Source organism: Lytechinus pictus, chromosome 2, assembly GCF_037042905.1.
Source record: "Lytechinus pictus isolate F3 Inbred chromosome 2, Lp3.0, whole genome shotgun sequence".
Classification (NCBI taxonomy): Eukaryota; Metazoa; Echinodermata; class Echinoidea; order Temnopleuroida; family Toxopneustidae; genus Lytechinus; species Lytechinus pictus.
Genome location: NC_087246.1, coordinates 45163828 through 45191255, shown reverse-complemented (window position 1 = coordinate 45191255; position 27428 = coordinate 45163828). Strand labels below are relative to the sequence as shown.

General features: G+C 35.9%; 2 protein-coding genes across 3 annotated transcripts in view; one reads left to right on the top strand and one right to left on the bottom strand.

Moving 5' to 3' along the window:
• Positions 1 to 14252, bottom strand: part of LOC129254180 (monomeric sarcosine oxidase-like) — a 40058-nt gene extending 25806 nt beyond the window's left edge. The window contains exons 1-4 of one of the 2 annotated variants that reach the window (XM_064094893.1): positions 14004 to 14252; positions 9080 to 9149; positions 3578 to 3769; positions 3032 to 3242 (exon numbers count right to left, since the gene is read on the bottom strand). In XM_064094893.1, coding sequence (XP_063950963.1) covers positions 3032 to 3242; positions 3578 to 3769; positions 9080 to 9149; positions 14004 to 14091 — 561 coding nt within the window. In that variant the 5' untranslated portion in view covers positions 14092 to 14252. The remainder of the gene's footprint in view (positions 1 to 3031; positions 3243 to 3577; positions 3770 to 9079; positions 9150 to 14003) is intronic. The other variant, XM_064094894.1, reaches the window with a different exon arrangement.
• Positions 14253 to 23722: 9470 nt separating this feature from the next.
• The window catches only part of LOC129254181 (thymidine kinase 2, mitochondrial-like), a 29346-nt gene continuing 25640 nt past the window's right edge, over positions 23723 to 27428 (top strand). The window contains exon 1 of the mRNA XM_064094892.1: positions 23723 to 23868. The gene's annotated coding sequence lies outside the window, so the exon portion shown is untranslated. The remainder of the gene's footprint in view (positions 23869 to 27428) is intronic.

The following is a 27428-nucleotide window of genomic DNA, read 5'->3' as shown; positions in this document are numbered from 1 at the left end:
CCAAGTTCATTGTAATAGCAACATAAATGCATTTATTGCATTCAAATTAGAAGTGCAACAAATTCCTTCATGAAGTGTACATTGATGTGCTATTCTAGTCACCTAGTCCATGCAATTTGTACATCCTGCTATGCCAGGCATGCTTACATAATATCTTGCTTTAAAATTTCCCTATTCTAATGAAAGAAAGGATAGGTCATTTGAACGAACTTTCCCATGAGTTAACACCAAACCGGGGGGGGGGGGGGGGGCACTTCCCTAAACAAGTATTTTCCATATTCTGAAAATGCACCCCTTAACAAGTATTGGCCTGTGAAATCCTACCCTTAACAAGTATTGGAAATAAATCGATACACTTGGCAAGTATTCCCTGTATCCCCTAAACAAGTACAGTGATATTTTAATCATGGACGTCGGTCGTCGGTTTTATTTTTATCTACATCATTGCTGGGTTTATTACGGCCCCACCTCCCACACCTCGCGCAAATCGGACTCTAAACACTTAGTGTTGACTGTTGGGGTAAAAAGTACATCCTTTATAAAACATTTTAGTCTTGATTTTTTATACCCTCGCAAATTTGACCCTTAACATGTAGCTTTCCTAGCGAAATAGATACCCTTTTTTAATTATTTTAGTGTTTTTGACACCCTTATTACATTACGTACGTAACGTGCCCTATCTTGAAAAAGACATCCTTTTTTTAAGTGTTTTCTTGGTCGCGCATGGTATCCACTCGTCAACCAAAAAATTACACGGGGGCGGCGGGCGAATTCGCCCCGGAAAGTCCAAAAAGAGCCCCGGAAAAGGGCTAAAAACATTCACACGAGGGCGACTGCAAAACTCATAATCGCCCCCGTCAACTAGGCTTGGGAGCCAGCGCCGGGTAATCGAGTCTACCCGATTCTCAATGCCAGAGTCGGGGAGTCGACCCTGATCTCTGGAGACTCGAGTACCAAGCGCGCGGCGGCGGTTCTGAGATAAAGGGACTCGAGTCTTTGCCATGCTCTCTCATTCATGGACGAAAATCGGCGCCAGCGCCGACTCCAAGCACTGAGATAAAATAAATGTAGAATTTGGAGCCGAGGAGTCATATACTTCGAGCAGAACGTTTCTCTGCTTGTGTGCTTTAGGCTCAGTGTGACTGCATGTGGTATGGGGATGCATCGTGTGCATTGTGTGTAGTGTGTATTTCTGTGTGTGTGACTGTAAAATGCCAGTAGAGACCACGTGCGCATGTGTTGAGCGACACTTGTGATTGTATCATGAACTGGGATTTGTGTGTGGATTGTGTGAGAAGTTTGGTGAAGGTGTAAGATTTTGGGCGACTTGATAGATGATTGCTCCCCCCTCCCATTTATGTACACTCTCTAGCCCCATGTCGAGCTGCAGCCACCCATCTTGATCCTTCCCCCCAAAGCTTGTCTCTCCTCATTCCTTCTTTTCTTCCAAACTTTATTTCCCTATTATTCTTGTTAATTTCTCCTTTTACAAGTTGTAATTCACTACGAACTTCATTATAATTTTAATGAAGTGTTTATCGATCACCTCTTGTTTGTTTTTAAATATTTTTATATCTCTGTTCAAAACAAGAGTCTCGTCTATCCCTTTAAAAAAAATCACGCTTTGATTTTTTTTTCTTTCATTCCAAAATCCCATTGATAACGTTTGCTTGCTAGTCTTAAATTGGAGTCTTGCCTTATTGGAATATTGGCAAGAAGTTAATAAAAAAAAATGATGTTATTGTTCTGTCAGTAATAAAAGTAGAGATTCAACTATGGATATTTTTCAGTCATATATCATTTAATCTTCGTTATTTTAATCCAAACATTCATTTTTTTTTTCAATGATGTATTTCACCTTTGGCCAGTTCGCCATTTTCTTAAGTGACTGAAAACGTAGACTAGCCCCTTAATTCAGGGACATCAACCCTCGGCAATTTGTTTACATAACTTTCTTTGTTCCGTAATGTATTGCACAATCTTGAGAAGCACATGTTTGGAAATCTGATATTCTTGTGGTGGTGGTGGGGGGGGGGGGGGTACGAGATTGCCGCCCTTTTCATTCTGTTTTGGTTTGGCTGCCACATGGCCTCTCTCACTGTGTGGAGAAATTAGGTCAGGTAAAATTTGCAAAGACGTGGATAAGTTCATTTCAATTAGAGGCCGTGCAAGGCTAGGCATTCATGATGGATGATGGAAATTGCCAGTTTTGGTTCTGGTAGGCCTTTTTGTCATGAATCTGTGTAACTGATACGAACGCTTAACAATTCAATGACCTTTATGACTTATATCATTATTTTGTATGAATAATTGTAAGTCTTTTTTAAAAAGTGTCATTTAAATAACTTTCAGTCAAATATGTACGAAGGATATTTGTTCAACTTCATAACATTTGCAGGTACCTATATTGTATGATAAAATAAATTACCTCAGAATTGTACAAATTCAGAACTTTCTTTTTCTTTTACATTGTCTTTAGACACGAATACAGATCTTTCTAGATTAATTTGGCAAATGGGCTATAACACTAACTAGTAAACACGCAAAGCTCACGTCAACCAAGTATCAAACATTCAAACTTGGATTAATTCATGGAGGTTCTACCTCCATGATTTAATCTGAATAGGTCTGTATTAGGTCCATGAATCAACTCAGATATCGTTCAAGCATCAAAATCAATCTATCATCACAACACTAAAATCATAAACAATCACTTCGAAGAAACAATGCGAAGGTCAAACCTGGGAAGTGTTATACTTCCCTGGTATATGCTAGCTACCGTGTATATATATATACACACACACACATACACACACACACACACAAACGCAAAAAAGCCGCGAAATAGCTCCAGAAATTGTAGCCCTGGAAAGTGGAAAAAGAGCCCTGGAAAATGAAAAAGTAGCCCTGGAAAATTTTTAAGTTTCTCCAAAAAGAGCCCTGGAAAGAAAAAAAGTAATTTTTTGGTTGCCACTCGTCAATGTAAGTCCCCCCCCCCCCCCCCCCGGGCTCCGAACAGATCTATTCCTACCTGAGTTAGATCCCCACGCTTCTTCAAACTCATGACTGCAGCATTTTCAACAATGGTTGCTCCATACTTCTGGGCAAGCTGTATGTGGACTGCGTTGCCCATAGCAGCATCTACTAGTCCCGAGTCCTTCTGGTAGAGGCAGGTCCAATCAGGGGTAGCATCAAACTGAGGGAACTTTCGACGCACTCTTTCTCCTTCCAGTCTTTCGTATCTGGAAGTGAGTAATCAAATATACATCCCACTGCATCTTAGTAAAAGTATTCTCAGAAAATGTTCTTGCTGCTTGACCATTTATGATTATTACCTTAACCTTGGAACATTACATGTATGTTCTCACTTTTCATGTATTACATCCACACTGAATGTGAATAATAATGGGAAAAAGTAATAACCCTGGTGTACTACCTTTTCTATCATGAAATACCAAATATAAATTTCAATAAGAATTGTATCTGAAGTACATGTAACATGGAATAACAGTGAGTTTTCATAGATTTCAAATAAGAATAATTTTTTATTTCAAAATCATTTAAAAGGAAAACTTACGGAACATTCTGCTCATCCATGGCCTGAGCATAGTTCTCAATCACCTGAGCTCCAATCGTGCCTTTTTTAGCAATATCCAATCCACCAGTCTTGAATACTAACTGGATCCCAGATTCCCTTTCCGCTTCTGCCCATGCTTCATATGTACCTCTTGCCAGCTGGACGTAATCACTGCTGTTGTACGAGAGTCGTCTGTAGAAGGTATTGATATCAATAGTGAGTCATTCAGGGCATCATATCACCAAACAGGTTTGTAATCAATCGCAAAATACATGTAGCAATGGCCAATCAAGATCATTGTTGCAATAGCATTTTGTTCGAGAGAAGTAACCAACCATTAGTGCATTTACATTTGATTGAAAAGGTTTGCGTTATTAAGTGGCCAAAGTTTTTTAAGTGGACTAAAAACCTGTAAAAATTAAGATTCTTTTAATGTACAATTCATATTACCAAATCAATACTTTAATACCATACGATAGATCAGAGGCTTAAATTGATCCAAATTTCAAAGGCCATGGTCATTTATGCCAGTTTGATAGACTTCAGTGACACCCTTGCCCCTCCACCTCCTTGGCCTCAGAGCTTTGAATTATGATACCATGTTCATGTGACATGTGTTTATGCTTGCCTGATCATACTTTGTTGTGACGTAAATTTTGATTTGCACCAAAGTAAGGCATGACTGCAAATGGCGATGAAGTCACAATTCTTCAAAGAGTTAAAGTAAAAAAACCCACAGCAAAACACTTTTCAATCATTAAAGTGTGACCAATTCTCAAGTAAATTTCATTATAAATGGGTTTTTTAATGTTTACTGCAACTCATGTACATTTAGGATTAGGCCTATCAGGATTCATTAAATGCAGTTATGCCTTAAGGTGTGTTCAATGTTGATTTTTAAATTTAAACAGCAACATGAATCATGATTGAAAACTCAATTCCAAAACATAGAACACAGTTTGACCTATCACAAAAAAGGTCAGTTCTGGCACCTGTTTGTGTAGGCTTCCACTGCGAGAGCAAATTTAAAGACGTTTCAAAACGGAATTGTGTTTAATGTCGCATTCGGGAGCTGATCGCGTTTACAAACACATATTTTTCGACGTTTGAATTTTCCTACGAATCGTGATTTGAAAGACGTTTACTTTTACGACCGGGAATAGTGGACATTGAACACACCATTTGTTTCTCTGCGTTTTGTAATCACAATTTCAATAATGATCCATATTGCCGTTCAAATTTGAAAACCGACATTGAACACACCCTTTCTTTGTAAATTTCCATGAAATCAAATTGAAAGTTGATAGGCCTATACTTTATTGTCAGGTTACCACTTATCATTGTAAATGTATTTTGCAATGGATTTTACTGCAACCATTTAAAATGTCAATGACTTCATTGACATTTAAATCATTGAATTCCAGTCATGCCTTACTTTGGTGCAAATCAAAATTTACTTCTCCCCTGATTATCCAAGCCTAAACAAATCTATAAAAATGGTCTCAAATTATTTTGAGATAAATGTAGTAACATATTGAAGGTATTAAAGTACATAACTACCATTATGTATGAATTAGATGTCAGAGTACTGTGACTTACATATCGGGGGAGGGGGGGGGGGCTTCAAAACAAGACCATTCATTTTTACAATGGATTATGCGATGAGCCAGGTCAGAGGAGCGTTTCATGAAAGGACTTGTCAGACGTTTTATCCGACAAGTCCCATTTTATCCGACAGTTACCATAGGAACAGTGCCTCTCAGCCAATCAACATCAGGGAAAGATGTCAGATCAGGGGAGCGTTTCATCAATATTTTTATCCGACAAGTTGTCAGATCTGACATCTTTCCATGATTTTGATTGGCTGAGAGGCACTGTTCCTATGGTAACTGTCGGATAAAATGGGACTTGTCGGATAAAACGTCCGACAAGTCCTTTCATGAAACGCCCCCCTGACAACTTGTCGGATGAAAATGTTGATGAAACACTCCCCTGTACTGCCCAACTTTGGCAAAAGGAAACAAGTGACACATCAGTCAAATTTTAGTTATTGTTGTTTCTGAAACACCCTTTGTATGTTGCACGCTCAGGCAAAATTTGGGGAAGAAATAATCATTCTATGGAAAGATATTGAAGAAAATATGCTGTTAAATTGCTTTGATGCCTATAAATAACGAACACATTGTTCTTTTACAACAAATGATACTTTTGTAACTTGCTTCCTTTTGCCAAAGTATGGCAGTGTATACTATGTCAGTGCATCAATTATCTTTTGTTAGGCATATTTGAAGCCCCCCCTTCCCCGTTAGAAATTACCATAAGTAACACCATCTACATAAAACCAAATTGGCCGACAGGGACACCTTTCAAAATCCTCCTGGTGTTTGCTATTTAACCTTATAAGGAACAGCATACGTTCGAGAATGAGACCAAAAGTAGCAAACGAAACCAAGAGCCATAAATGTGAAATCATTATTAGTTGTCCTAAGGCAAAACAAAGTTTTTAAAAGTATAAATTTTAAGGGTTTTTAGCAATCCTCAAATTGGCAATATTGCAAAAAATACATATGTATAATTTTTTTTTTTTTTGGGGGGGGGCTTCTTTTTACAGGTTACTGCCTAATTCTGCAACATTGAAGGTTTTAACATAGCAATGAATTGTGATTTCCCTAGGCTCTTTTTTTTTGTTTCTGGGGGGCTTTTGAGCATTTTGGGGGTGAAATCACAATGAGTCCCAGTGTAATTTTTACCTATACTGCTTCAAAAATGATAAACTACTACAATAACCAACTCTTTTTATTTTATTTTGTACAATTTTAGGTCATCAAAATTTCACAGCTGCGTATACAACTAAAGAAAAGCAACCTTTTTTAATTGCTTGTGTTTTTTTTTATTATGATTTTAGATAGTTATCACCTGCTAATAAAGAATAATCTGGGCAAACTTTAAATCTTCCAATATTGTCAGGTCAGCCTTACCCTTGACACAGGAAAGGTTATATCAACAATTTCATTGTTCTCAACAAGGGTCCAAACTGCATGTATTATAACTGGGCAATTTATTTAGAAGGACTTTGAACAGCAGTGCTTGCTGTATCAGCACATTCTGATCTTGGATACTAACTAGCACAAAACTATTCTCTGGGCAATTCCTTAAATAATTCAATATGATTTAATTCCATTCGATATAAAAAAAAAGTTACATAATCAGGTAAAAATACATGTAATGGTTGTTAAATTACAATAGTACAATGATGTGCATATATATATAAATGGAAAATGGCTGCTGTCTAAAACCCTCAAAGGTTTTGTCATGACAGCCACCACAACATTAAATAAATCAGTACCAGCATAGGAAAGAAGTAATTGAGAAGGTATTAAACATCACAATACATGTAGGTTGATGGCATTAAAAAACAACAAAATAACCTAAAATATGCAAAGAACATTAGAAAATACAGAAACATAAAAAAAACCACATCCTAAACAACACTGTGGAATATAAATTTGCATCATTGTTCACACTTTTAAGTCAATGGAAATAAGATATTTTTTAAGTTTTTGTTTAAATAAATTAAGTTATATGTGGTCGCAGAGTTCCATAATGACGGAGCTTTGAATCTATAAAAAGAATGCATTTGATATTGCTTTGTTATAGCATAAAAATGATACTTCATTTTATTTCTGGTATTATAACTATGCACTGTACAATTTAATTCTAACATGTTACATAAGTTACGAGGTAGTATACCTAATCTATGTTTAAAATGAAATATTGCATTACAGTAATTATTCAATTTAAATAAATTAAATCCAAAATTTTCTGTCTATGATTTCTTGTTCTTTTGGCAGTTCGTAATAAAAAGGACCATGACTTGGTCAGTTTACAAAGTGAATTAAAACTGGAGAAAAAAGGGGGTTGGACTTACAAAAAGGTTGATCATTCTATGGAATTGCCCCTATGGAAAAAATTATCATGGTATTTTTGCCTTCAACTGAATATACATGCACAAGTTTCTGATAAAGTTTGCATAATTGAAAATACCGTAATTGCTAAAGAGGGCAGGTTTATGAATGTGTGGATCCATTGATAATGTTCAAGTCAATACATGTTAGTTTCAAGGGGAATATGGTAGTTGTAGAAAAGAGAGAAGAAAAATCTGAAGAGCTGGTAAAATCGAATCAGAAAAACAAAAACAAAAAGGTTTATAAATTTTCAAAATTTGAACTCATTCATAGGAAATTAAAATTGGCTGAATAGGTACATGTATTACCTATAAAGAATAATAATTTAGAATTAGTTTCAAATGTCATTTTTGTGACCAGTTGAAGTAACGATCTCAAAATAAGTTTGAACAGAATCCAATAATAATGACCATCCATTAAATATACATGTGCCAATTGGCTCTGGAAGAAAATGTGCAATTGTTGAGAAATGAGCAAAATAAATACAGTATTCCATAAATTTTAGGGTATATTTCTAAGCAATATTAATACATTGTCCCACACATACCTTTTTGTGTTAATTATCATCAGAACCATCGGTTTTCAGCTAATATTTCATGATTTCACAAAGATTAGTTGAGTTCAACGGACCAGATCTAGATCTATGATAATATGGTGGTAATTAACCTTGATTTTAAAAGCTTTCTCTTGAAATAATTGTTTGCTGCAATTACTTTGTTTTAACTACAGTACATGAAGAACACATGCTTATAATATATGATTATGGAGAGTCAGTTGTTAACTCGTTCAGCACGTACAAAGTGCTTAATTGTTTAATCCTACTGGGAAAAGTTATCAATAACTTAATATCATAATGAAATAAGAAAAGATAATGGAATGAACATCTTTTCATACATGTAAATGTTGAATGATGAAGATGATGCCCATCGCCTTCAGTAGAAGTGTGGACTAAAATTCTTGTTTGGTGTGGAAGTTGAGGTCAACCCATCTTATAGAGCTCTATGAAAGGAATAACCATAGTTGTAGTAAACAATATTAGGTTAATTATCCCCTAATCGTAAACATATACCCAACTTTCTAAAATCATGAAATCTTAGCAGAAAAGCGATCATACTGAAGATTGCCAACACACAGATATGCATATGTGAGACAGTGTATCAAATTTATTGCTTGGGAAAAGACCCAATATCTGATTTGAATGCCATGCTTGTTCTGTCAATTTCTCGGCAATTACAAAAGTATGTTCTAACATTGCACATATTTTTCATACAATTGAACACTTCGGGTACCATTTCATTGGATTCTGTTAGAATTCATTCTCAGATCATTACCACAAATGGGTCCCATTTCATTAAGACTTGTTATGATAATAACAAATGCACAATATCAACAAATTAACTATCAGCCAATCAGACTGGATGATTTCAGTCGTTATCATTGCAGATTTGTTAACATAATAAGTTTTATGAAACAGGGCCCTGGTGTTTATATTTAAATTACACCCATTGTTCACAGGTAACTGAAGGGCAGAACTTACATAATCCTAGAGTGGTCTTGTGATCCACCATTGTGATGAGCAAGGTTAAACTGCTCCAGACCAAGCACACCTAGCAATGAGATCATAAAAAAAGGTCAGTTTACCTCCTTCCTATACACACAAACAATTCAAAAGGCAGGTTATTGAAATAGAGTGGTGGTTGAACATCACCAAAAACAAATTGATTTATGAGAAGTTGCTCATAAGGCCTAGAAGTACGCGATATAAATTTTCTGCATTCATAACCGCCCGAAGCGGACATTTGCTGGGAGGTTCTCGAGGTTATGAGCATGCAGGGTACTATCTGGTAAGCAGACTTGGACACCATTCTCACTACCTTCCTAAAACTAGTTTACTGGAAGCTAGTTTAGTGGAAACTAGTTTCACATGTAATGAGAACGGTCGAGGTGATCTTCTAAACCAGTTCAGAAAACCACCTTGCGATGTAGTTTTGAAGATCGCTTTGCCTCCTTAAACTGGTTTTAGCATTTAAGTGAGGATATAACCTTTCTCCGGGAAGCGATCTTCGCACATTTCAAGCGTGCTACTCCACTGACATACTGTATGTGGAATGCCTACAATGCGGTTTCAAATTTCGCGCAAAACATGTCACCCCACTGAGAGAGTTTCCATAGCAACAAGACCGCTTTACCTGAAGTGGTTATGAAAACCACTTTCGGGTGATCAAATGAGAACGCTAGCAAAGCGGTCTTCCAAACTGGGTTTCCTGAACCTGTTTCCAGTAAACCAGTTTTAGAAAGTATAATGAGAACAGTGTCAAAGTGCATGTATGTACATGTATGTACCAACCAAGTGCCCCATAGATGGAAAACATGACCAACATAGTTCCTGGGATGGGATAATTTGCTTTCACACTGAGAGTTATACCCACAACCTGAGATACATGTAGTTTCTCTTCTTCTTGTTCTGTTTGATGTCTGATTGAGTTTGTTTTAGAATCGCTTCTTCATTTGAACATTATTTTGCAGACTAATAAATTAATCATCACATTCCACTGCTGCTACCTTTTGTGGGGTGTAAAAATAACCCACCAGTTGTGAGGTGTAAAAATAAACCACTAGTTATGGGGTGTAAACTAAAACCACCAGTTGTAGGGTGTAAAAACAACCATGCGTTGTGGGGTGTAAAAAATAAACCACCAGTTGTAAGGTGTAAAAACAAACCACCAGTTGTGGGGTGTGAAAAATAAACCAATAGCTGTATGGTGTAAAAATAAACCACCAATTGTGGGGAGGAAAAAAATAAACCACCAGTTGTGGGTTGTAGAAAATAAACCACCAGTTGTAGGGTGTAAAATAAACCACCAGTTATGGGGTGTAAAATAAACCATCAGTTGTGGGATGTAAAATAAACCACAGGTTATGGGGTGTAAAAATCAATCACTAGTTGTGGGATGTGAAAAAACACCATTCGTGGGGTGTAAAATAAAAACTGTCAGTTGTGGGGTGTAACAATATAAACTACATGTACATGTACCAGTTATGGGGTGTAAAATATACCACCAGTTATGGGGTGTAAAATAAACCACCAGTTGTGGGGTGTAAAAATAAACCACCAGTTGCGGAGTGTAAAAAAACACCATTTGTGGGGTGTAGATATAAACTGCCAGTTGTTGGGTGTAACAATAAACCAGTTATGGGGTATAAAATAAACCAGATATGGGTGTAAAATAAACCACCGGTTGTGGGGTGTAAAACTAAACCACCAGTTGTGTGGTGTAAAAAATAAAAATCAATTAGTCTCTGGAAAACAATGTTCACTGAACTAGCGAAGAAACAAAGTCAATCACACATCAAACAGAACACTGAGGAGAAGAAGAGTAACTATAGGAGACACATGAAAATAAATGACACTTTGATGAAGTCTGCTATAAGATTTACAGCATTAAATTAACAAGTGGAACACCTCTGACAGTCTCGCCTGCATTTTACGCAATTCAATATAGCAGCAGTACTGACTTTCAAAACAACTAAATTGAATAATTATTCACAAAAACACCAATCATATGATAATAAAATACTATGTTCATTGACCCTAAATGAACTATGACCTTGATCATGTGACCTACGACTCGTGCAAAACAATCAGTGATACTTGATTACCCTTATGTCCATGTTTCATGAGCTAGATCCATAAACTTAAAAAGATATGATGGCAATTAAACACCCGCAACATGGCCAACGTTTATTGACCTTAATTTAAATGACCATTGACCTCAAATCATGTGCCCTGAAACTGAGAATGTTCAATGATATTTGATTATTCTTAGCTGTCTAAGTTTCATGAACTAGATCCATTTTTCAGTTACAAGATCGCAATTCAGCAAATACCCCCAACATGGCCAAAGTTCATCGACCCTAAATGTCCTTTGACCTTGGTCATGTGACCTGAAACTCAAGCAAGATCTTCAGTAATGCTTGATTACCCTGATGTCCAAGTTTCATGAACTAGGTCAATATACTTTCTATGATGACATTTCAAAAACTGAACTTTGGTTAAGATTTCGGTGTTGACGAATCCGCCGTCGCCGCCGTTAACCCGCACTTATAGTCTCACCCTGCTATGCAGGCGAGACAAACATGACTTCTTTAGTTCTTTGCCTCGCTAAAACTCAGATCATAGAACAAATATAAAAGTATATATAGGATTAATAGGAATATATATCAACCTATACCCTCAACCCTTGATGCATTTCATACCAGCCCTTGTATCACCACCCCTTGGCCTAGGGGTGATAGAAGGGCCGGTACCTCGGGAATGATAATTTGCACAGTCATCCTTATGTGCAGTGAATATTTGTATAAGGATAAATCAGAGTTCAGAATATGGACCAAAATTTGTTTTATTGTAATAGATCTATAATCTGCCGATGGGCTATTAAAGTGGCTATCACATTGATTCACAAATGTGTGTTTCTTTGTGGAATCTAGTCACAAAGTTTTCCTTAAGGTCAAGTTCACCCCAGAAAAATGTGGACTTGAATCATAGAGAACATCGAAAATTTTAATCAAGATCTGATGTAAAATAAGAATTTTTGACATTTTATTAAAATAAAATTTCAATTATTTTTCACAAAAACAGTTCTAAGCACAATTCAGTGACATATGCAAATGAGAAAGTCAATGATGTCCCTCACTCATTATTTCATTTGTTTTTTATTGTTTGAATCATACCATTTTTCCATATTTACAGATTTGACAATAATGACCATGCAACTTGACTGAACCATAAAATGTTAAAGGGGAATCCAGCCTTGGCCATAAAATGTTGTGTTGGGAAGGAGAAAAATAAATAAAAAAGAATGGTAAAAGTTTGAAAGAAATCGGACAAGCAATAAGAAAGTTATAGCTGCTTTAAAATTGAGATCATTAATAGTATGTAGATTTCAAATTGGCAACTGGGTAAGTAAATTATGACAAGGGGCAAGGACAACTTTCCCATAGGCCATGTACTTTATTATCAGTGATTTGTGGTTTTCTCCTAAGTACCCATTCCCCTGGGGCAGTGATCTAAATATAACCCAGGTAGTCTATTGTTTAATGTCCTCATGAAAGAAAAATATAATTTGAAATAAAACTTTTGGGGAAAATGACATTTTAGCCATAATGTGTATTGGAGTACATGGAAGAGTAGTCCTTGCCTTACATCACTATGACATCCCATATGCGGCCAATTTGAAATCTCCATGAGTATAGTGATTACCAATATTTACAACTTTTAAAAATTCATAACTTTCTTGTTGTTTGTTCAATATTGTTCAAACTTTCACCTATCAACTTGTCTGATTTTTCTTTTTCTTATAAAAACAAGTCTTTATTTGGGTTGGATTCCCCTTTAACACAATAGTAATTTCACATGTTCAGTGAGGAATAAAGCTTTTTAAAAAGGACAATAAAGAGAAAATTTGAATATTTCATGCAACAATATACAACAGAAATAGTGAGAGAGTGATATCATCAGTCCCCTCATTTGCATACCGCCCAGGATGTGCATATGATATAACTGTGAAATAACTTTGAGAAATTTAAAAATGTCATAACTTTCTTATGTGATTTTGATGAATCTGCTTGTTGGATTTTTCTCTTATTTAAATCAACTTTCTGTTGGGGTGGATTTGTCATTTAAAAAAAAAGTCATGCTTCTCAAATATTTTGAACTCGTGGCTCACTCTAGCTTTCAGAAATTCATAGATGTTATTGAGAAAGACATAAAAATAAAATTAATTCAAATTTGGAAATGAAAAATTACTGTAGTTTTACCACAATCATACTAATTAATAATGATAAGAACTACAATACTTCAATCTAGTTAATTTGTTCCTACCAGTATGTCTGGACTTAGACAGGAATAACCGTCGTTTCTGGGGATTTATTCAACAATTTCTGACATTTTACTGTAATCCCCATTAACCATTATGTATGGTGAGTGGAGCCAACGCAGTTCAGCGGAACAACCAAAATACAGAGACTGAAGCTTTTGGTCTAGTCTGGACTCTGAAAGATCTGGCAAAATTTTGAAATATATTATTATGCATCACTAGACACTAGGCCTATAAAATTAAAAGTATAATATTAATATTATTATGCAAACTGCCGGTAGTCTATATTCACAATGGGTGACTATTCTTACTATAGACATCTCATCACATTTGACATATTCATAAGTTGTTGCTCTCTGACTCTGTCTGGAAACATTACTTCCAAGGCAAGCGAGAGTAAAGTTTAGTGGAGACTATACGAACCGATACGAACCCTCGCCTGGGCCGGGGTACCTTCCCAGCCAGGCCCAGGGAGCTGCCTGTGAATGCCGCCAGCTGAGATCCCTGGCGCTGGCAGACATGGCCTGTGTTTTTTTTTACTGGCACCTGCTTAAGAAAAGATTAGTAGAAGCAGGTTTGACTTACGATTCCCAGCTTTCTTGGCCAACCAGTATACTGTGGCACTGCCTATTCCACCGCAGCCAACCACCACATAGTCATACACACGAGACATTTTCTCGAAACCAAGGAAAACTAAGTTAGAGTCGAGTCAAATATTTTTGGAAGATATAGATATAACGACGAGCACTTGCAGACTACGCTATACGGGCGCGGGCACCAACAACAGCGCGCGCAGCGAACACAGCTTGCTTCGCCGACATCGATATGTAATATGATCGCGATAGATAGATCGGTTGCGTTGACGTTGGTGCAGATCAGATGCACAGTCAAATCATACTTTTTGGACATATGATCTTTTAACGTTAAACCTTGATTCGTAATTAGGCTAAGTATTACAGTTTGTAATCACATGCTGAATTCTAATCGAAGTGATTATTGATTTTAAAAAGTTTGACGAACTTCTTTATTGTTAATACATTACAAATATTATATTTTTTTACTTCCTACATACAGTAAAATGTGATTTTTTTTTTGTGATGCACAACAATTCACACAAAAAATAGATCAAATTTTAATATAGGGAGTAAAAAAATATGATATTTGTAATGTATTATCAAAATTATCAAATTATATTTGATAAGGGTATGGTTATAGACTAGGCAAACAGATTTTGTTTTTGTTTTGTTCCGTCCCTCATGCATCAGGGGAAGTGGCGGGAATTTCGAAAGGGCCTCCAATGGATCTTGTACAAGTCTAATTGACAGCCATCAAGGGGCGTCGATCAATTTTTTCAGATTGGGGGGGGGGGCACTAAAACCCGGGGGGGGCAAAATCATGAATCAACATTCCAAAGGCACTCCATCACACAAAACAAACTCACTTTTTTTCAAAATGTTTTTATCAAAGATTTCATTAAAATTATTTACATAAACTCTATACCAAAACAATTACAAACCTCCATTTTATATCAACAAGAATATGCAAAATATTTACCCAAAACTGATGAAATGCCTTAAAAATGTACTTTTATATCTAAAAAAAAACTAAATTGAGCCCCCAATTACCTTCTATGTATTTCAAAAATAATTAATATTGAATGATTGAATATGATTTGCAGTTAAACAAAAATCAATAATCCCATTATTTTACTTTGCTTCAACATAGGCCTACCTTTACATAATTATACACACACCCACCCACCCACACACTTGTGCACGTAGTTACGTAAACAAACATAATATATACAAATATGCATATGAACGTTTAATTTTTCGCGAAAAGGGATACAGAAAGAAAAGAACCTGCAAATCAGATTTATATAAGAGAAGGGGGAAATTGAAAAGAAGTAGTAAAAAAACATAGGCGGATCCAGGGGGCCCGATGGGCCCGCCCCCCCCCCCCATTGGCGGAGAAAAAAGGGAAAGAAAGAATAAAAAAAGAGGGAAAAGAGAGGAGAAAAAAAAGAGGAGGAAGACAAGTGAAGGGGGAAGACTTGGAAAATAAACAAAATTTTTCATGTCACTATATAAAATTTTCGCTCGCGCTTCGCGCTCGCATTGCCTGTTAGGTGATTTACATATATCTTGCTCAATATGGAGCTTGAAATATGAAGTTTGGAAGTGAATATACAAAACATATTTCAGGTCGGAAAACGAACTTTCATTATTTTGTTTGATTTACAAATTTATTTTTAATAAGTGCTCTGTAAAAATCTCAGTTTTATGGTCTGAATGTTAACATTTTCTGCTCGCGCTGTGCGCTCGAAAAATGTGATTTGTCAGGTACCTGTTATTTTCTTGAATTCCATATAAAGTTCTCAAAATATCCCTATTCAGGTCTGATTGTCAAAAAGTATCAGCTAGCGCTGCACGCTCGCATTTTGATTGGGGGTGAGTTATGTATATTTCAATATTAATCCTATAACAAACTGCTTAAAATCTCGATTTCATGACAGATTATCGAAAATTTCGGCTCGGGATTTGCGCTTGCATTATTATAAAAAATGTATTAATTCATGCATCCTATCCATAATTACAAAAGTGCTTGAAATGTCCAGTTTTCAGGCCATAGTTTTAACAGATTTCGCGCTCTCGTTATATAGGCGTATTAGATTAATAAGTAAGATATTAATTTAGTAATTAAATTGTCCCTTTTTCAGAATGGAATATCGACAAGTTTCATCTCACTGTTAGGTTGAGGAATAGAAAGATAGTCATCATTTTCATATGACATAATGATTATGTCATATGAAAATGATGACTATCTGTCATAACTCATAATGTCCTTAAAATGTCCCGGTCCTATTTCAAAACTCAAAATGATAATGAAAAATATCAGCTCTTTATGCGATCCATGTGCACCTCACAATTTTCCTACAAAGTGCTTGAAATGTAGAGCTTATATTGACCCTTTTTCAGATCGGAATATCAAATAATTTAAGCTCGCGCTTCGCGCTCACTTAATTGATTTTCATGATAAAAAAATTATGTATTTAGAATGCCTAATATAGATTCTAGGTCTAAATCTGAAACATTCGCGCGCATGTTTATTCAGACACGCAGCTTGTTTTCTATTTAAATCATTGTCCAGTTTCAGATCAGAATATCGAAAATTTTCTGCTCGCGCTTGCGCTCGCATTATAAGGAAGATCCCCAATTAGCTTATCCTGTTCATGAATTACAAATCATGAAAAAAGTGTCCCGTTTTTAGGTCTAAATCTCGAATTTTCCGCTCGCATTTAATATTATTGTTCAGTACTTTAGTTATATACCTATCCTGTTTACGATTACAAAAAGTGCTTAGAATTTCCAATCTTTAGGAAGAATGTAAAAAAATTCAGCTCGTGCTTCGCGCTCGCATTATTTAATTGTTGAATTGTGTAACGTTTTCATGCCGGGCTAACTGCAAGCAGTCCTTATCATGTTAACCTAGCTTGTTAACATGTTAAATTTCTGCTAGGGCTAATATTCGCGCTCGCACTAGTTAAATAAGAATGATAAGATTATCATATATTTTTGTTGATTTATAAGAATAAAGCGAAGAAGTGACTATATTAGACTATACCCTTTAAAGAAAGAGAAAAAAAAACTTTAAGCAGCCGATCGGGAAAAATATGGCTGAAAAAATTCGGCCCCCCCCCCGCTATTGGCGAAGGCTGCATCCGCCCCTGAATGATGAACACATAGGCCCTATACACTGTTAAAAATATCTGAATTAGTAGTTAACACTTTATGTATATAAGTATAATTTTTTTAAAATAATTTCTCGATATTTCAGTAGATTTAACTTGTCTTTTAATTTTATAACTTGACATATTTGAGTTATTTCATTGTATTTGTGTTTAATGTACATTTACGAAAATTCACGAATTGCAAGCTTGCTTTGATTGAGAAAATCTAACTCAAATTAGGCAAAGATTAATTATTATTATTTGTAAAATCATGTTGAATGTACTTATATTTTTCAATTAACGCATTATTAATGATACCTGAATATTCATTTAGAGCAAGTAAATGTTAAAATTTTCAAATAACTGTCATAATCTATTGGTGTTTGAAATTGTTTTGGATTATAGGGTGTGCAAAATATCTTATTCTTTTGTTGAATCAAAGAAAGAGCAACATTGAATAGTCAAAAAATTTCAGATTACTTTTTAGGTTTTCGGAAATCGTTAATATTCTCACTGTTTTATTTGTTAGGATGAACCGGTCGCGTAAAAATATAAATGTCAGTATTTGGATAAAGGATGTCTAAGATGAAAATGATGCCACTGAAAGTGGGACGATAGGGGCCGAGCAGACTTTCGAATCGCGAAAGTCCACTCCCCCATTTGTTTTTTGTTTTTTCTTTCAGTTATTTGGATTAAGTTATTGTAACTTTATTTACTTGAGTAAAATGGATGCAAAGAAAATAAGTAAATTCTTATATAATATAATATAATTATATAATATAACATCATATAATACAAATATAAAATAATTTCTTCTCCCCCATGCACTAATTTCTCTTTCTTTCTGCCTCTTTTTCCCCTTTTCCCCGTTTTTTTTTTTTTTGGGGGGGACGTCCTCCCCCCGTAGTAACGCCACTTGACACACTTAATAATCGGTCAAAGTCGCAAATATGTTGGTGAATATTGTGACCGACCGATAAATATATAGGGCGCGCCTACCATGCAACCAAAATTCTAGTTGATTCTAATAAATACAGTGTACATTAAATTTTCACCAGTTTGTCGGTCAGACACATTTCACCAACACATTAATTTGACCAACCATAGCCGTATGAAGCGGGGGGGGGGGGGGCAGTCCCCCTCCAAGAAACTTTGATAACTTACACAATTTACCGAAAGTAAAAATGCTTACACGTTCTGCCACCCCCCCCCCCCCCCCAGCAAAAAAAATATTTACAAAATCCGCGTATATATACGGCCATGTGACCAACCCATTTAAAGAGTGTGGAAACTTCGGGCAATATAAAAGTTGCCTTATGATGGTACGGACCCCTATTTCCCTCTATAATGATTCAAATTGACTGAGGGGAAAAAGGAAATTGGCTCAGGCTGCAGTCACCCTCTCCACGCAGACCTTCCCCACACTATTTCTGATAGACGTGTACAAAAGCATAATACTATCTGATTGTGTTTTTAGAATTTCACTTATTCACAATTCAGTATTATGCACATCCTGGTCGGCATGCAAATGAGGAGACTGATGACATCACCAATACTCTCTATTTCTTTTGTATGTTTTTATATGAAATATTCTGACCCCCCTCGATCGATCTTAATATGTGAAACAAAGTCTCCTTCCTCCTTGAAAATATTGAATTACCATTGTTTAAGCATTTTATGGTTCAGTCAATTTGGTCCTGGAAAAAATGAAATATTAATAAAACCCCTTTTCTGCATGTGTTGGACATGTTGGACTTGACCTTTAATTACATGTTACCAAACACTTTGTAGTTTATGTGCATTATAACAATTATATTTCGAAAACTCTTCCTTCAATCGTGCAATCAGTCATGTCAAATGAATTGCCAAAACAAAATATCCGGCAAACTTATAAATACATAAATACGTACCACCCAGGCCGGCCGGCCCGCCCCCCCCCCCCCCTCCCAAAAAAATAACAATAATAATAATAGGCTTCTCATATTAAATGTCATTGGTACTGCCATTCATTTCATCCATATTTGTTCATGTTATATACTGGGGTTTTCCTAATTTTAATATTTTTTTCTATATGTTTGTGTTCTCTCTTCTTTTTCTCTTATTTAAACGGTTATGAACTTAAAGGACAAGTCCACCCCAACAAAAAGTTGATTTGAATAAAAAGAGAAATATCCAACAACACTGAACATTTCATCAAAATCGGATGTAAGAAAGTTATGACATTTTAAAGTTTCGCTTAATTTCACAAAACAGTTATATGCACATCCTGGCTTGTATGCAAATGAGGAGACTATGACATCATCCACTCACTATTTCTTTTGTATTTTATTATATGAATTTGAAATATGAAATATTTTAATTTTCTCCTCATTGTCAAGTGATACAATGTTTAATTCCTCCCTGAACATATGGAATTAGCATTGTATAATACTATATGGTTCAGTCAAGTTGGTCCTTATTGTCAAATCTATAAAAAATGAAATATTGTATAATTCAAACAATAAAAAACAAAAGAAATAGTGAGTGATAGACATCATCGACTGAGTCACCAAGTTGTGCATATCAGGGGCATATCACTGTTTTGTGAAAAATAAGCGAAACTTTAAAATGCCATAACTTTCTTATTTCACATCTGATTTTGATTACATTTTCAGCACTATTTATGCTAGTTTGCATGATTTTTCTCTATTTATTCAAGTCAGCATTTTCCTGGGGTGGACTTGACCTTTAAATGTTTGTCTGTGGAATAATATGGAAAGCTTCTACTCATTTGGCACTCCATAATTCGGCATGCAAGTTTTGCAACATTTAACAGTAACTTAACGTTAGAGTTAGACCAATTCTTATAAAAATTCAGAAAAGCCGGTGCTTGTTAATTGGATTGGGCAATTCCGCTCCTGCCTGCCGTTCATATTCGCGCTCGCACTAGTTAAATAAGAATGATAAGATTATCATATATTTTTGTTGATTTATAAGAATAAAGCGAAGAAGTGACTATATTAGACTACCCCTTTAAAGAAAGAGAAAAAAAAACTTTAAGCAGCCGATCGGGAAAAATATGGCTGAAAAAATTCGGCCCCCCCCCCCGCTATTGGCGAAGGCTGCATCCGGCCTTGAATGATGAACACATAGGCCCTATACACTGTTAAAAATATCTGAATTAGTAGTTAACACTTTATGTATATAAGTATAATTTTTTTTAAATAATTTCTCGATATTTCAGTAGATTTAACTTGTCTTTTAATTTTATAACTTGACATACTTGAGTTATTTCATTGTATTTGTGTTTAATGTACATTTACGAAAATTCACGAATTGCAAGCTTGCTTTGATTGAGAAAATCTAACTCAAATTAGGCAAAGATTAATTATTATTACTTGTAAAATCATGTTGAATGTACTTATATTTTTCAATTAACGCATTATTAATGATACCTGAATATTTATTAAGAGCAAGTAAATGTTAAAATTTTCAAATAACTGTCATAATCTATTGGTGTTTGAAATTGTTTTGGATTATAGGGTGTGCAAAATATCTTATTCTTTTGTTGAATCAAAGAAAGAGCAACATTGAATAGTCAGAAAATTTCAGATTACTTTTTAGGTTTTCGGAAATCGTTAATATTCTCACTGTTTTATTTGTTAGGATGAACCGGTCGCGTAAAAATATAAATGTCGGTATTTGGATAAAGGATGTCTAAGATGAAAATAATGCCACTGAAAGTGGGACGATAGGGGCCGAGCAGACTTTCGAATCACGAAAGTCCACTCCCCCATTTGTTTTTTGTTTTTTATTTCAGTTATTTGGATTAAGTTATTGTAACTTTATTTACTTGAGTAACTAAATGGATGCAAAGAAAATAAGTAAATTCTTATATAATATAATATAATTATATAATATAACATCATATAATACAAATATAAAATAATTTCTTCTCCCCCATGCACTAATTTCTCTTTCTTTCTGCCTCTTTTTCCCCTTTCCCCCGTTTTTTTTTTTGGGGGGGGGGCACGTCCTCCCCCCGTAGTAACGCCACTTGACACACTTAATAATCGGTCAAAGTCGCAAATATGTTGGTGAATATTGTGACCGACCGATAAATATATAGGGCGCGCCTACCATGCAACCAAAATTCAAGTTGATTCTATACAGTGTACATTAAATTTTCACCAGTTTGTCGGTCAGACACATTTCACCAACACATTAATTTGACCAACCATAGCCGTATGAAGCGGGGGGGGGGGGGGGGGGGCAGTCCCCCTCCAAGAAACTTTGATAACTTACAAAATTTACCGAAAGTAAAAATGCTTACACGTTCTGTAAGTTGCCTTATGATGGTACGGATCGGACCCCTATTTCCCTCTATAATGATTCAAATTGACTGAGGGGAAAAAATGAAATTTGCTCAGGCTGCAGTCACCCTCTCCACGCAGACCTTCCCCACACTATTTCTGATAGACGTGTACAAAAGCATAATACTATCTGATTGTGTTTTTAGAATTTCACTTATTCACAATTCAGTATTATGCACAACCTGGTCGGCGTGCAAATGAGGAGACTGATGACATCACCAATACTCTCTATTTCTTTTGTATGTTTTTATATGAAATATTCTGATCCCCCTCGATCGATCTTAATATGTGAAACAAAGTCTCCTTCCTCCTTGAAAATATTGAATTACCATTGTTTAAGCATTTTATGGTTCAGTCAATTTGGTCCTGGAAAAAATGAAATATTGTACTTATTAAATAAAACCCCTTTTCTGCATGCGTTGGACTTGACCTTTAATTACATCTTACCAAACACTTTGTAGTTTATGTGCATAATAACAATTATATTTTGAAAACTCTTCCTTCAATCGTGCAATCAGTCATGTCAAATGAATTGCCAAAACAAAATATCCGGTAAACTTATAAATACATAAATACGTACCACCCAGGCCGGCCCGGCCCCCCCCCCCCTCCAAAAAAAAAAAATAATAATAGGCTTCTCATATTAAATGTCATTGGTACTGTCATTCATTTCATCCATATTTGTTCATGTTATATACTGGGGTTTTCCTAATTTTAATATTTTTTTATATGTTTGTGTTCTCTCTTCTTTTTCTCTTATTTAAACGGTTATGAACTTAAAGGACAAGTCCACCCCAACAAAAAGTTGATTTGAATAAAAAGAGAAATCCAACAACACTGAAAATTTCATCAAAATCGGATGTAAGAAAGTTATGACATTTTAAAGTTTCGCTTAATTTCACAAAACAGTTATATGCACATCCTGGCTTGTATGCAAAATGAGGAGACTATGACATCATCCACTCACTATTTCTTTTGTATTTTATTATATGAATTTGAAATATGAAATATTTTAATTTTCTCCTCATTGTCAAGTGATACAATGTTTAATTCCTCCCTGAACATATGGAATTAGCATTGTATAATACTATATGGTTCAGTAAAGTTGGTCCTTATTGTCAAATCTATAAAAAATAAAATATTGTATAATTCAAACAATAAAAAACAAAAGAAATAGTGAGTGATGGACATCATCGACTGAGTCACCAAGTTGTGCATATCACTGTTTTGTGAAAAATAAGCGAAACTTTAAAATGCCATAACTTTCTTATTTTACATCTGATTTTGATGACATTTTCAGCACTATTTATGCTAGTTTGATTTTTCTCTATTTATTCAAGTCAGCATTTTCCTGGGGTAGACTTGGGGCCGATTGCACGAAAGGGTCTTTCCAAGGACCGTCTTTCGTGTCGCCCATCTTTTATGATACGCCATGTGAAACGCATTTCAAATAAATTATCTGCAAATATATTTTATTCGTCCGTTAAAATAAACAAAATATTTGTTTATAAAATGATGTGATATCTCATGAAATTGTATAAAATTTGATTTAAAAGCAAGCTTACGAATTTTATTTGTTTATCATAAATTTCAGAAACACCCCGCTTATAGCGCATCATAAAAGATGGGCGACACGAAAGCCCGGGGGGGCCACTTACATTGACGAGTGGATACCATGCGCGACCAAAAAAACACGTAAAAAGGATGTCCTTTTCACGATAGGGCACGTTACGTACGTAACGTGATAAGGGTGTCAAAAACACAAAAATAATGAAAAAAGGGTATCTATTTTGCTAGAACAATTACGTGTTTAGGGTCGAATTTGCGGGGATGATAAAACAAAATTAAGATGTAGAAGATGGGGTCGTACTAAACCAAATTAGGTAAAGCCGACGACCAAAAGACCCGTATTACAATAAAACATTCCTGTACTTGTTTAGGGGTTCATTTCAGGGAATATTTGCCAAGAGTATCGTTTTGTTTCCAATACTTGTTAAGGGTAGGGTTTCACACGCCAATACTTGTTAAGGGGTGCATTTTCAGAATATGGAAATTACGTGTTTAGGGTGCTTTTCGAGACCCCATGGTCGCGCATGGTATCCACTCGTGAATGGAACTGGCCCCCCCGGGCACGAAAGACGGTCCTTGGAAAGACCCTTTCGTGCAATCGGCCCTTGTTCTTTAAATGTTTGTCTGTGGAATAATATGGAAAGCTTCTACTCATTTGGCACTCCATAATTCGGCATGCAAGTTTTGCAACATTTAACAGTAACTTAGTTAGAGTTAGACCAATTCTTATAAAAATTCAGAAAAGCCGGTGCTTGTTAATTGGATTGGGCAGTTCCGCTCCTGCCTGCCGTTCAGAGAGGTAAGTTTTGGAAAGTCAAACAAATATAACTAAAGTTAGACTGCAAGTGCAACAGCCCAGTGGCAGTGCAGACTCAGCCAGGCCAGGCAGCTCAGCCTCCGGGCTCAGCCTCAGCCATTGCACTGACGCCGCCGCGGCGGCGGAGCTCGAGCTCGTGGATTCATTCGGTCAACAGCAAGCACGAGCAAGTAATGTTGTAACCCGCAAGTGAAAACCCGAACCGTACCGTCCCGTATAATCCAATAATTTGCAAGCGGGACCCGCTGACCCGTCGGGTTTTAACCCGCAAGTAAATTTATCTTTGAAAAATGAAAATTATTTCTGCAATCCCCACATTATACAGGCTCAAATCACGAAAATATATGCCAACTACTAACCTAGCCTAGAGTGAATTTACTTACAATTTGCAAATTCGCCTTTTATTCCGGAGAGAAAATGTTTTTTGGGGTTACTTTGTACCCGAAATGGGTCGGCTCTGATCTCGTAATCGAAAGCATTGCGCAATTAACTCCTCGGATCGGAGCCGCAGCTCAGCGCGCGCTAGCTACATGTAGCCCAGGCTGCCCAGCAAATTCGATGTTCAGTTTCCCGTCGCCCGCCCGCGTTATGAAATTTGGACCGCGTTTAAAAATCAAATTCTGAAAATAATTCATTATTTTACTATTTTGACATAGATCTAGATTCAGAACTGATATAAAACATTAATATAAGCTTTTCAGTCACAATTACTTGTATATCATGTAAATACCAGTAATTCTTTTCTTGTTTTTTTCTTGTGAATGGAATGACACTGCATGCTCAACCACACCTCGAGCGATGTTCGTGCAGGCTCCACTCAACTTCACTTCTGCTACACTACGCTCTACCTACCCGATGTAGCGGTGGTGAAGTGGAGTGGAGCCTGCACGAACATCGCTCGAGGTTTGGTCGAGCTACCTCAATAAATCCCATAGTCTAGTAACCTCGCATTGGTGAGTTGTCATACGGCATATCAGACAAAAAAATCATCAAACAAAACTCAATCTGTTTTACAAGGCCGACGGGAGGCTCATGCACGTACGCATTGGCACTTGTACTAGCTAGCCAGTCTGAGCTCTGTCTCTCTGCCAGAGCTCTGGGGGACAATTCGCTCTGTAAAGGCCTCAATGATGGTGATTTTATGTTTCAGACAGAGTTTATATTTCGGGAATATTATTCAAAACTGCCAATAAAGTTAGATGATTTCTTCATTGTCATGTATATTTAAGTTATTAATGAGTTCATTCTCACCAAATTTAGACTCCCCCATAGAGAAATGCAATTTTCGTGGAGATCTGCGTTTTCAAAGAACATCAGGAAAAGTTAGGGTATGTGGGCCTTTATTACATGGCCAAGTACTGGAATTAGATGGAGTAGAAATTAGATATTGAATTCATTTATATCCAAGTTCAACTCATAGTCACACCCACACAAACACACCCACATCCAAGATTCTAAGCATGAAAAAAATAACTTTAAAATCATGCAATATTAAACAATAAGTAATAATTAATTTAATAAGTGAACAGGGATTCCTCAAAATACAAAAACGTAGCATTTGAAAAGAGCCCCCGAAATGAAAAAAGTAGCCTCCAAAACGGTAGAAATGGAGACCCTGAAATATTACAAAAAAAATGAAAATTGAACCCCCGAAAAAAAATGATTGATTTGCTCCCTGGCTTCAAGACAGTTCCACAGAATAAAAGTGCGTTCAAATGTTACAAAAGGTCAAACTTTCATCTTCTGGAAAACAATGAATAATGAAATCCTCATTATGAGCTGGAAAAAATGGGACGGGAAACTCGACATCGAGTTTCATTGGCCTATGCGATTGCTTTTGACTAGACTGTGCTGCGCTGCACTGGCGCGCGCTCCTTCTTCGAAAGAGCAACTGATGTATTTATGTCGAACTGTCTCAGTCCTGTTCACTGTTCACAAGACAAAAATACGCCAGCATTTTTTTAAAAGGAAATATCTACGTCTCTAAAAGAATCCGCCACGTAAGAAGCACATGATCCTAACTCAATTTTCATTGTTAATGTTTTTATTATGCGTCGTTACTTCTCCCTTTTTTTTCGCATGACGGTCTGCGGGTTTGAGAATGAACTCGGCCCGGCCCGCAACCCGCGATCGGGGGCATACCGGCAGGTTAACCCGTACCGCAACGGGTGCGGGTTACAACTTTACGAGCAAGTATGAGTTCATTACTACTACTACTACTTACTAATACTAGTAATTTAGTCCAGTTCATTTAGTCCATGTTTAATTTATTCCAGGAACCCGTTTCACGAAAGGCTTCCTACTACTGTTCTATAGTATAAACGTTAGAATCCACCCTGGCTTGATAATGATATCGATACTATTGGTTAAACATGTTAAAATAAATAAAAGAGCTAACGAGACGTAGCCTTACTTGGCTTAGGCTTAGACTGTCTTAGTCACAAAATAGCATAATTTTCAAAAAGAAAAATTATGATAAACTTGCAAATACTGTGAATGTGATGAATTGGAAACACATCTTTTCAAAATATAGCACACAGGTGAATTATGCATCATCATGATCATACTTACTTTTTCTAGACCATGAAGACTGGAGCATTCAATTGCTGAGAAAATAGAAATATGAATAATTCATTTCATGACTAAAAAATCACATGTGGACGTTGAGATGGGTACGGTACCCCCGGCATATCCAATTTAATAGTTTATGAAAGTAAACCATAACGGTTTTCTTTGTAAAATGATGATAATTATATGGTCTTTTATGACTCCAAACATGATCATGAAAATATAGTTTAACATAATTTTTTAAAATCTTTAATTGATACCAAAACATACGATTTGACAAATTCTATGCATAAATTAGAGTTTATCCAAATGTTAATAGGGGTCTTAAAACGACAAATACGAGTCCAGTTATGGATGGCCTGACGTGGTAGAATCTTTATCGATTGAATTATTTTACTATTTCAAAATGAATGGTTTTGTGGCGTTTTACCAACAGTAAAATAAGTTTTTTTTGTTTTACCATTATCATTGAATGCATTATCCCACTTGTTTTGTGATGTAATTTCAACCTCTATAATTGATTACGTAAGATTATAATTTTCAAATTTCTAGGCACTTTTGCATGTCATAGTTTACCCACGTGATGCCACTACGTCATTAAGAAAAAAGTTATGACAGGTTCGGAGGTGTCATAAATTTAGTGAGGTTGTTGTACCCGATCTAGGCAAAGAGGGCTTCGTGAAACGGTTAGCGGACAAGTAGCTCACTATCTCCGTTTTAGTCAAGAAGTTAGACTTATAAATGACGGTGTTGAGAAACGGGCCCCAGTCATTATTTTAACTATTTTTAGTAGTTCAACTTCAAAGGAAGAAGCTGTATGTATCATGAGCACTCGCGGAGTGACTGTCTATATATTTTACTAGCTTTTAATTAAATCAATAGAAGTTAAAAGAAAGTCTACATTTAATTCAGATGAAACTTTATTCTGTCACCTTACACAAGGCTCCACATTAACTTTTTTTGGTGGTGGCCCG